The sequence below is a fragment of the Lissotriton helveticus genome, chromosome 3_1, assembly GCF_964261635.1.
Source record: "Lissotriton helveticus chromosome 3_1, aLisHel1.1, whole genome shotgun sequence".
Classification (NCBI taxonomy): Eukaryota; Metazoa; Chordata; class Amphibia; order Caudata; family Salamandridae; genus Lissotriton; species Lissotriton helveticus.
Window position 1 is genome coordinate 940,560,268 of NC_136061.1, and position 12,130 is coordinate 940,572,397.

At 49.1% G+C, this 12,130-nt stretch overlaps 1 protein-coding gene across 6 annotated transcripts in view; it reads right to left on the reverse strand.

Moving 5' to 3' along the window:
• The window catches only part of FN1 (fibronectin 1), a 150,554-nt gene that overhangs the window by 30,613 nt on the left and 107,811 nt on the right, over positions 1 to 12,130 (reverse strand). For 3 of the 6 annotated variants that reach the window (XM_078681304.1, XM_078681302.1, XM_078681301.1), the window contains 2 exons: positions 11,345 to 11,458; positions 31 to 300 (listed from right to left, as the gene is read on the reverse strand). In XM_078681304.1, coding sequence (XP_078537430.1) covers positions 31 to 300; positions 11,345 to 11,458 — 384 coding nt within the window. The remainder of the gene's footprint in view (positions 1 to 30; positions 301 to 11,344; positions 11,459 to 12,130) is intronic. The other 3 variants (XM_078681307.1, XM_078681306.1, XM_078681303.1) reach the window with 1 other exon arrangement.

Genomic DNA, 12,130 nt, shown 5'->3' on the forward strand with positions numbered 1-12,130 from the left:
CGAACAAGCATGGCAGCAATAAAGGTATACCTGTGACCTGAGTTCCTATCAGCGGCTGACTTTCCATGTCATCGTGCAACGCCACAACACTAACGGTATACTCTGCACCAGGTCGAAGGCCGTGCAGCTGTGCAGTATCTTCATCCCCATTTGGTGCAGGGACTATCTCGTGAATCCCATCTTCTGGGCTTGAGTAGGTCACCTTGTACCTGGTGACCTGCCCTTTAGGGCTTTCCCAAGCTAGTTTGATGGAATCGACATCCACCTCGGTGAATGCCAGTCCTTTAGGGCGGTCAATGTCTGTTAGGCAAATTAACGTTGATAAATTAGCAGAGTAAGCAAAAGGCAGGCAGAGACCAGAGGAAAATGAAGGTAGAGAGTAGGGGCAGACAAATTAAGAGGTAGATAAAAGCAGTATTACATGCAAAGCAATTTTCTGTAAAAAATTCATTTTGATTGGCAAGATAAAATCTAATCCAATATTGCAAAGGACTTCAAAAGGTGGATTAAGACTGTAAAATGGCCATCACAAGAGCACCAAAAAAGTGTGGCAGAAGAACCAAAACGGAGTAGAATCGATCCTATTTTACTGCCCATCTAGTTTTATTGCCATTATAGCAGCAGTTGATCCCATTATCACAGGTCCTTTTATATACACAAAAAAGTGCAACAATTCAAAAGAAAGTTTACTTCGAAATTTGGATTTTTTTTTGTAATTCAAAAACTTAAAAATCTGTTTAGCATGGAAGAGTTCACATTTCTGAAGTCATTTGCATTATTGTGTTAGCCGTATGAGGTGGACACATTTTGTACTAGACGAGGGATGTTGAAATTGATCTAAAGCTCTATAAATGCAAAACAATTAGTAAATCAACAGTGCACATCTAGTCACCAAAAAGGGCAAGGAAAAGAAATTAAAATATTTTTGCACAGGGGTATTTTAAGAGAAGGAAAATTGATAAAGCAGAAGCGCCCCAGCAGCTGAAGCCTGAGTGTTTTTAAACAGCTTGTGTCCAAACTGGACCAGCTCATGCCGTGATACCAGCTATATTTCCTGATAAAGGGTCTTGAATAACATCTAAGGAGTAGTTTCTGTCCTGTAACTCCAGTATCTCTGTTCTAGTCATAATCTAGTGAATAGTCCCGCCCATGTGCGTGGACCCCGGAGCAATCAAAAATAATCTCAAGGTGTCAAAAAATGCAGAACTGCACAGACACTTACGAGAGAATTAAAGACAGATAATGCAGCCTATATCCACAGGCTACACTGTCCAGTACTTCAATTAGAAATTCCACCAAAAATCCACAAACAGCAAAGCCTGTCCAGATTTCCCTTGCTTTAAAAGCAAAAACCATCTGGAATGATAGAGAGGAAGACATGGACAGACAAGCCCCATAGGCTGCCATTATGTGGCTCAGAACAGGATACTGTGCATTTAAGAGAACTTTCCAGAACTTCACAGTATCCCAGAATGCACTGCAGGTCCCTTTTACTTTCAGTTCTTTTTGAAGGCGTAACACGCCAGACCTGTAGCATTCCTTACATTGATATCTCTCTCCACCGGGGAGGAGGGCGGGAGCTTATGACTATAACAGAGATACCCCTACTACAGAATTGGAGTTACAGGACAGAAACTACTTCTGTAGTAGGGGGATCTCTGTGTATAGTCATAATCTAGTGAATAGAATGGCAAGCCCATCCCCACACCAAAGCGGCTGTGGAGAAAAGAGAAATACCACTACTGTGCGAACAGATTTCGCAGCGAAGCCTGCCCAACCTGAGCGTCTGCCCTGGCTTCAGTGTCCAGGCAGTAATGCTTAGTAAAGGTATGGACCGACTTCCAAGTGGCCGCCTTGCAGATTTCTGCAATTGGAACATTACAGAGAAAAGCAGTCGTGGCAGCTTTGCGCCTGGTGGAATGTGCCTTAGGTTTACCCCCCAAGGTCTTACCAGATATACAGGACACAATCCACCTAGAAATGGACTATTTAGATGTAGCAAGACCTGACCTGACTGATCCAGAATTGATAAACAATTGGTCTGACCTACGAATATCCTTGGTTTTATCCAGATAAAATGTCAACACCCTCCTGACATCCAGGGAATGCAGGGACCTTTCCGCTGGAGAGGAAGGATTCTGAAAAAACGTAGGTAAAGTTACGGTCTGGTTAACATGAGTCAGATATAACTTTAGGAAGAAATTTAGGGTGAGTACGCATAACAACCTTAGCAGCATGAAATACAGTACAAGGTTCTTGGCAACACAACGCCTGAATTTCACTCACCCTGCGGGCCGATGTAATGGCCACGAGGAACGCCGCCTTCCAGGACAGGTGCTGCAACGAAGCCTTATGAATAGGTTCAAAAGGCTCCTTCATCAATCTGGACAGCACCACATTCAATTCCCATGAAGGCGAAGGAAGCCGGACAGGAGGGAACACTTTCTTCAAGCCTTTCAAAAAATCCTTGATCACAGGGATCTGAAAGAAGGAAGTCTGAAGGGCATTTCCTGTAGGCAGTCAATGCAGCCAGATGAACCTTAATGGAATGGGCATTAAGGCCAGACTGCGCCAGATGAAGATATGGAAGGATGACATTTTCCTTACATGTCGTCGGGTCATAATCCTTGGACTTGCACCAGATGCAAAACCTCTTCCACTTGTAAGCATAAGAAGTCCTAGTGGAAGGTCGCTTGGCCTCCTTCAGTATGTCCATGCAATCTTCAGGGAGATTCAAATGGCCATATTGCACTCTCAGGAGCCATGCCGCCAAACTCAAAGACGAGAGGTTGGAGTGCAACATCTGCCCCCGAACTTCGTGAGAAGGTCCGGCCGGCACGGCAGCTTCATGTGAGGAAGGAGAGACCAGTGAAGCAGGTCCATGAACCACCACTGTCTGGCCCATTCCGGGGCAATCAGTATCATCCGTGCCCTGGACTGGGACAGCTTGATGAGAACCGTCGGAATCAGGGGAATGGGTGGAAAAGCGCAAGGAAAGCTGTTCGACCAGTTGATCCATAACGCATTCCCCAGCGTCCCCGGCTGTTAGTACCTGGAGGCGAAGTCTCAGATTTGCTGTTTCGGCAGTGGCGAACAGATCTATGTCTGGAGTCCCCCACTTTGCGAAGACTTCTCCTAGTACTTAGTCGTTTATGACCCATTCGTGATTTTCCTGAATCAGTCTACTCAGTGCGTCTGCCTGAACATTCTGCACACCTGGTACATGGGTAGCAGTTTTAGTCAGTCCTCTGGCCAGAAGCCAGTGCCAGGGTGCGCGATCTCGAGCCCCCCTGCTTGTTGAGGTAATACATTGTGGTCGTATTGTCCGTTTGCACAAGCAGAGAGGTGGTCTGGAAGGACGGAAGAAAGGCCTTCAGCACCAAGTGAACAGCTCTGAGTTCCAGGAAATTGATGTGGTACGTGGACTCCGTCAGGGACCACGTCCCTTGAATCTGTAAGTCTCCGGAGTGCACCCCCCCAGCCGTGGAGAGACGCATCCGTCACGATAGTCTGTGTGGGAATGTCCTTGTGGAAGGGAACCCCTCTCAGGAGATTCTCCGCCAAACACCACCACTTCAGAGACTGAAGAGCATGCAGAGACAGTCGTATCCGGTCATCCCAAGACCCTTTCCTCTGATCCCACTGATCCTCCAAGCACTCCTGCAATGGTCTCATGTGCAGCCGTGCGTGTGGCTTGAGGAAGATACAAGAGGCCATCGATCCAAGTAGAGAAGAACCCGTCCTCACTGTTGTAGATGGAGTGGTCATAAGAGCCTGAGCCTTTCGAAGGAGTGATAATCGTCGCTCCTCCGAAGGAGACACGCTTGCTGACAGCGTATTGATGGAGGCTCCCAAGTACTGGATGCACTGGACCGGAGTCGGGACAGACTTGGACATGTTGATGTGCAACCCCAGCTTGTTCAAGAGAATGCACGTCTTCTGGAAGTACGCTTGAGCTTCCGAGGAGGAGGCCTTGATCAACCAATCATCCAGGTAAGGGTAAACAAACACCTTGTTCTTCCTTAGGTGTGCGGCCACTACTGCCATGCACTTTGAGAATATCCTGGGCGCAGACTTCAGCAGTCCGAATGGCAGTACTGTGTACTGATAATGATTGGCGCCGACTTGGAATCGCAGGAACTTCCTGTGTTTGTGTGCAATGGGCACATGGAAGTATGCATCCTGTAGGTCTGTGGCACACAGCCAGTCTCCCCGTTGCAGTGGAGGATAAATCGGATGCAATGACCGCATGCGAAACTTCTCTGCGAATCCCCTTGTTCTCTTGTCGCAAATCCAGAATGGGCCTGAACTCGTTCTAGTCCTTTTTGCGGACCAGGAAGAACCGGGAGTACAGACCTCTTCCTCTTTGAGACAGAGGTACGTCTTCTATCGCCCTTTTCCTTAACAGGATATCTGCCTCCGCCTGGAGCTCACGCAGCTGAAACTGCGAGCTGACCGGAGGAATTGATGGAGGCAGGCTGGTGAACCGAATACTGTATCCATTGCAAACAATATTCAGCACCCACTTGTCCGGAGTAATTTTTCTTCACTCTGCCAGAAAACAAAAAAAAACAAAAAACCCTCCCTCCTCTATTGTGGCAGGAGTTCCGCGAACTGCTGGAGGGATTCCCACAGGGCACGATCATAACGCCCTAGCAGAGCCGTATCGCTAGCAGCCTTCATGGACGTAGAGGCCGTCCCACAAGTCTTCCTGCCATTTGAGTCGATCCATCGGCTCTCCTTATCCGGAGGCACGGTAGAAGACGGAGAGGTAGAGTGTTGTTTTCTGGTCGCCGTCACTATAACGGAGTCCGGAACAGGGTCAATCCTCAGAAAAGCCGGGTCGGAATCCGGAGCCTGTACTTCTTAAGAAGACGGGACGGAGCGGCTTTCGTCGTTGCAGGCGTAAGGAACAGCTCCTCCGCTGGCTCTACCAATCCTGGCACGAGCGGTAGTAGAGGGCGAGACAAATGCTTCTTGTGAAGTGTCTCAAAAATCACGGACGTCGTAGGTGTTGGAGCCGTCACCGTGATTCCCAATTTCACTGCACCCCTCAAGAGAACATCCTGCAACGTGCTGATGTCATCCACGGGAGACACCCTCGTCGCCGAGGAGTCTGACACTGTCAGGGAGAAGGACCTGGTTCTGGAAGTGTCCGTGTGGGACCGTGATCCGCACCTCCTGTGGCGCCGTCTTGACCTCGTAGAGGATCTGTGACTGCGCGATCTCCCTCTCCGTCCGGAGCGGGATCGCGACTTCCTTGACTTCGGTCGCCCTGCCGGTTCCACCGGGACGGGAGACTTTGGCTTGGATGGAGCCCTCGGCAGAGGGGTCCCCTTAGGAGGAGTCGGAAATCGTGGCAATGAACCGGTCCTCGGAGGAAACGGAAGAGGCTTGTCAGCCGGAAACTGGGGTTGCGGTTGAGGCTGTGGAGGAGGCGGAAGTGGAGGCGGAAGTGGAGGAGGAGGCGGAAGTGGAGGCGGGGTGGGAGCCCACAGAGGAAGTCCTCTCGGTAACTGGAGGAGTAACTGTCTTCGGCCTAGCAGGGGTATACACAACAGAGTACACCAAGCCCGGTGAACCGCCATCCTTACTAGGCTGGGACTTTGGAGAGTCTTCCATAGGCACTTGACGCCTGCCAGACTGACTCCTGGCGCCAGAACTCCTTCCGCGCCTTCCCGGCGTCGAACAACAGCGACCAGACGGCGAGCGTCGGCCCCTCGACGGCAAGCTTCGCCTCTTCGACGGCGAATGCCTTCGCCTCGACGTCGACCTTCTACGCCTAGACGACCTTCTCCTCTTCGCCGACCTTCTCCTCTTCGGCGAACGGCGGTGTCGCCTCAACAGCGAGCGCGGACGCCGGGCCTCTCGACGTCGAATACTAGAAGACGACGAAATAGTCACTTGAGACTTAGACGGCGGCCTATTCAGGTCCCTCGACGCCGAACGTAGACGTCGCCTCGACCCAGAGCCCTGGGGAGACGGGGAAAAGACTGCAGTCATCCCTCTCGACGTCGTGGTCGGTGCAATCGACGCCGACGGAGAATGGGGACGTTTGCTGGTCTTCCTGCCCCTGGGGAGCCCCCCAGAGGCCTCAGCATGGGCAGATGAAGCCCCTCCAGACCCACCTTGTGCCTTCAGTCTTCTGTCTTCAAGGCCCTGAAACCTGATCTTCATCCTATCACTCAGGGTCCTGCTAGAGAAACCCTGGCAGATGTCACACTCCTCTGGGACATGGGATGAAGGAAGGCAGATTATACACACCTCGTGTGGGTCACTTGGCCTTCTTCCTGGAGCACTCAGGGCATTTGTCGAATAATGCAGGCATATTTGACAATTAAGAGTGCACCCATAGACAAACAGGAAGAAACAGCAAAGTACTTCAAGAAAAGCACTTAAATAACTTTGAAAAAGTGAAAAAAGAAATCACCAATAAACCCTTGAAAAGGGAGAGCTCAATGCTCCAGGGTCCTACTTGTAGGAGCCGGAAAAAAGAACTGAAAGTAAAAGGGACCTGCAGTGTATTGTGGGATACTGTGAAGTTCTGGAAAGTGCTCTTAAAGGCACAGTATCCTGTTCGGAGCCACATAATGGCAGCCTATGGGGCTTGTCTGTCCATGTCTTCCTCTCTATCATTCCAGAGGGTTTTTGCTTTAAAAGCAAGGGAAATCTGGACAGGCTTTGCGGTTGGTGGAATTTCTAGTTGAAGTACTGGACCGTGTAGCCTGTGGATATAGGCTGCATTATCTGTCTTTAATTCTCGCTTAAGTGTCTGTGCAGTTCTGCATTTTGACACCTTAAGAGATTATTTTTGATTGCTCCGGGGTCCATGCACATGGGCGGGACTATTCACTAGATTACTATACACAGAGATCCCCTACTACAGAATTATTTTTCTAAGAAATACTCCAGAGCTTGTGAAATCTACCCAGTGGCTGTGCCAAACTACTTCCCACAAGGTCAGTACTCCTATCAGCCATAACATTTAAACTTCACACAATACCACGTTAATATGGAAGTCTAATGATGCCCATTAATAAGGTTAAATCAAATTTTAAAACATTATTTTGAACAAGATTTTTTTTAAATGTGTATACAGATTACATTCCGTATTCAAATTACAATCTTTAATGTTGATGCATACAAACATGAAACATTTAATTCACTGAATACAGCTTTTAAAAAGGGACACTACAAAAGCTAACACGTGTTTAGGGAGGTAGCTTTCAGCTTCTTCAGAGCAGATAATTTGTGTGGACCTTAATTTTTTTTATTTAGGTTGAAATGAAATCTTGGATAGGTTCATTAGTCCATCAAGTCGCTTCTGGTTCACAGTTTTAAAGGAACACTCTTCAAATAAAGTTACTGCCCTTACTGGTCCTGCCACAAACATTAACACGTCCCCGTTGATCATAGATTAAAGTAGATAATTTTGCGCACAGTCCCTATTTCACTGCTCTCAATTAACACTCCAAGCACAGCAATGAGTGTGTGCACCAAAACAAACGTGGCCCTCACCAGGAAATTAGATGTACAAGTTACTACTTGTGTAACGATATATCTGTAAGAGACATTAGTTAGTGATAGAATCCTTACCTTAGAGTATCCCCAGGCGTGAGACTGGATCCGGAAAATTTTGCTTAGCAGTAACCTTGCCTGTCAGTAGGTGGCATCCTGTGGCTCCGCGTCAGTCACTGACGTGGTCAGCGCAGAGATGACGTCATGGAGTGCTTAGGCGCCACCCACAAGCGCGGACGTCAGTTCTGTACACAACTTTCCGCACCAGGAACACAGAGCCATGCAAGATACTGACCATTGGTGCAGAAAACGAAGGCCCTGAAAGGGATGACCTTAACCCTAGTAATCAGTTCGCAGAACGGGGAGGATGGGCGAGGCGGTAAGGAATCTCACTAACTAATGTCTTACAGATATATCGTTACACAAGTAGTAACTTGTGCATATGAAAGACACGTTAGTGATAGATTCCTTACCTTAGAATAGATACCTCAGCAATACCAATCCTAGTGGTGGGTCTGTGTACAAAATTACACCAGGAAGTCGAGATTTTTTTGATTTGCTCCCACTGAGCTGAACTCGTCAGTTTTTTTTTTTTCCTCCTTGAATGTGACTGATTGTCTCGAGTCTGCGGGTGGACATTGATCAACCACTCCATCTTAGTAGAGCTCAATCGAAGCCCTACTTTCCCAGTGAATATGGCGGATTGGTCCTCCATTTTCCCTTTAAATGTGCTCACACAGTCCTGAAGAAGACTCCACCGCAAAGACCACAACTATCCTGAAACTATTAGTCGAAACGTCGACTACACTCCAATATACAAACTCTAGGGACACAGTGTATAATCAATTTTTGGTTCCATTTGAGTTATGTATTTTATTGGGAACATTTTTATATTTTTCATGGGAATGTACATAGAAATTTATATTGATGTACCTATGTCACCCTTGCCTTTCCATGTCCCCCCTTTCCCACACTTGAAAACTCGTTTTTCCATTCCTTCCTTTCCTGATCACCAAGAGCACTGAATATTACTGCACCTTTGTCTAATTATGCAGATACAGATGCATATCAGTGGAATACTATTAATTGTTGTGTTCCAGATAGTGTTTGAGAATACGAATTTGAATGGTGGGTATTAACCACACCTCAACATATGTTGTCCTTTTTTCTTTGTGCTACTATGATTTTTGTTTAGATTTATTGCTCTACTGCCAAGACCACTTTTTTTGTAACGGACCCTGGTCAGGTAGTATATTTGGGTCTAACCCCTTTATACATAACACTCTAGGAGGGTTTAGAGGCAGAAGCAGCGGGGTGGAGGTGGATGGACCCTCACGCTGGTTCTCCAACCCACTGCTGCGGAATCAGCGACCCCGGCCTCACTGTGGCTGGTTTTGCACAGGCCTGGTGGGAGGGCGCGCCTCGACCCTGGTTATGAAAGGAACGAAAACCAGGAGTGGCCGGGGCCTTAGTAGAAAGACCCAGGGACTTGGCTGTAGCCTGTGAGTCTTTAAAGCGCTCCAGGGCACCGTCAGCCTGGTCGCCAAACAGACGGGTGCCATCAAAGGGCATGTCCATGAGCGAACTCTGGACATCGGGCGAGAACCCAGTCAAACGCAACCAGGCGTGGCTCTGCAACGCCACGGTTGTGGAGATCGCACAGCCCAGGGAGTCGGTGGTGTCTAACCCACACCGGATGGCAAACTTAGCCGCATCTTTGCCCTCAGCAATCCCCTGAGAAAGGGTAGCCTGCACCTCCTCAGGACATTGAAGCAACACCTGAGCAACGGCGTCCCGCACCACGTGGGAGTAGCGGCCCAACAAGCAGGCGGTGTTCACCAACCGCAGCCCAAGGCTGGCTGAGGAGAACAAGTGCTTCCCAAACTGGTCCAGCCTTAGTCATTATCCGGCGGGGCTGTGGGAAAGGCACTCTGCGACATGGAGGCCTGAATGACCAGGCTCTCAGGCGTAGAGTGAGTGGTCAAGGAGCAGGGTCACCTGGCGTCTAGCGGTGTTTTTATCCACCAGGGCCCTCGTGGACGGCCTTGATCAGGTGCCCAAGAGGACCTCTGTAAGAGCATCATTAAAGGGAAGCAGCGGCTCTGCAGGGTTAGACGCTGGCTGGAGCACCTCGTGAGGAGGTTGGTCTTGAGGGCCACTGTGGGGAGGTGAAGATTGAGGGTCTCCGCAGCCAGATTGAGGGTATCAGCCAGACGGAGGACCACCATATAGGAGACACCCTCCTCCATTGTGGGCGGGGAGAGGCGAATCCTGGGTCAGAAGAGGTCGCCTGCATACTCCAAATTATCCACCCAATCGAGCTCGGAGTCACATTGCCGAGCAAGCAGGTCCTCGGACCCCTCCCAGTCATCATCCGCCTCTGGCCTGTAGGGAGTTAGACATGGAGGCAGAGCCGGGGCCAGAGAGGGGACTAACTGGGTCGGGAACGGGACTAACTGGGTCGGGAACGGCGCCGGACCAGCATGGTTCCCAATACGGATCCCAAAGTGGAACAAAATGTCTGGGAACCGGGGCAGGGGTGGGATAAACGGCACTCAGTGCGGCGCCGGGGGCGGAGCAGAGGGTGGCACAGAGGGTGGAGCGGATGGTGGCGCAAGGGCCGGAGCCAGCAACGCCGCACCTCATGGCGCCGGAGCCAGCGGCGCAGGATCCTGTGGGGCCGGGGGCCGATGGCGGAGCCGCCGGGCCAGCAGAATCTGGACACAGACCCGCGGGGCCCAAAGGTGCCCGAGGCCTGTAAAGGCGGCCCACAGAAGCAAGGAATTCTGGCAGCTGTTCGGGAGTTGCCGACAGAGCCGGGTATGGTGGGTAGGCTGCGGAACTCTCCGGCTCCAGAGGAGCTGCAGGGGCGAGGCCCTTGTCCCCCTCCGAGGAGCGACAGGGGGACGTCTGAGAGCGAACACGCTTCTTCGACAACTTTTCATGGTGGCGCTTCCCGGAATCAAAGGGCGAAGAGACTTGGAGTCCGAGGAGTGACGTCTCCGGTCCCGTGAGCGGCTCCTAGACCGGGAGCGGCGACACAATGAAAGCTGGACCTCCAGCAGTCTCAAAATAGTGGTCAAAAATAGACCAAGGTACGTGCTCAATCCGGATCTGCCCTTACTGGCGTGGAAAAAGAAAGAACTGACATCGGTGGCGCCTAAGTAATCTCCGTAACGTCATCTCAGCGCTGACTACGCCAGTGATGGACGCAGAGCCGCCGGACGCCACCTACTGATGCGCAAGGGTACTGCTAAGCAAACTTTTCCGGATCCAGTCTGATGCCTGGGGATGTTTTAAGGTAAGGAATCTATCACCAACGTGTCGCTTTCAGATAGCTAAATACAATGGTCGAGGTTTGCAAATCGGAGCAGTTTTGAACTTGTAAAGACATGTTGTATGGGTTTTTCAGGGCATAGCAGACTGCATGGGTTTGATATTGCTGCGGGAAAGGTTTGTTTTAATATTATGGAAATAAACTGAACACCAACCCAGCAGCCAAAGGTTGACAAACAGCCAAAAAACTGCTCCACACAATGAACTGTAAGGCCAGCCCTTCGGACACTACCCAATTGCCTTATAGACTAGTAAGATTCAGTACACAAGAACATCCTCTACTGTAGCTACACATTTGCTTCTGTGTCAAATAAATACCATGTACATTATAAGAAAAATCTGACAAGTTGATTTACACCCTAATTTTTTAGCGGTTGGCAAACTTATTGTTTATCATTTCACATTTATACACAAGCGAGATACTAGTCTCCACCAACTATAATCACTGGAACCTCCAACCAATTCTGAAATAAAAATGAAACATACGTACTGGTGACTGCAGTTTCAACCAGAGGCTGGCTTTCACCGTTTTTGCCTTGAGCATAGACGCTCACCACATATTCCACTGTCGGCTCCAACCCTTCAATGGTCATTTCAGTTTGATCTGGATAAAATACAAAACATGCCACAATTTTAAATATTTATTGGCACGAGCACAGAATATTAGTTACATTCAACAATTACACCTGGCAAGCCACATTGGAACAAGCACATGTGTATAGCAGTTAAAAATAATGCAGAGCATAAATCCAAGATCAGTGCTGCAGCAAGTTGTGAGGCAGAGCAAGCGCTTCAGATGCATTTTAAGGGCTAGGTCGAAGCCATATTTCGCAAATATTACAAAATGGACTTTCAACCAACAAGTCACCGAGGTGATCTATATACCCTGATGGGCTGTCTTCCACAGGAAAAATGGTCCGTAGAAAGAGCGAGAGAGAGAGATGCCATTAACTGGCAGAAGGGGGTGGATGGTTGCAGTGGGTTAAAACGAGAGGCAGGGAGGGGTTCAAACAATTTTAATAGGGATGGGAAGAGGTGGTTTTAACCCACGACTATTATATACCAATAATATACATTCTCTGTTTTACCAAGACACTCCAGGGAAAATTAACTCTCCCAGTTCAGTCAACCGCAACATGAAAGCGATTGCCTTCAGGCTTTCCCGAACAAAAAAAATAAAATAAACACTTTTATTTGAGAGGGCAATTAAAACACTGTTTCAGCTATGATGTATATGGTCCCTCAATCGTGAGTCAACTCACCAACCCAACCACAA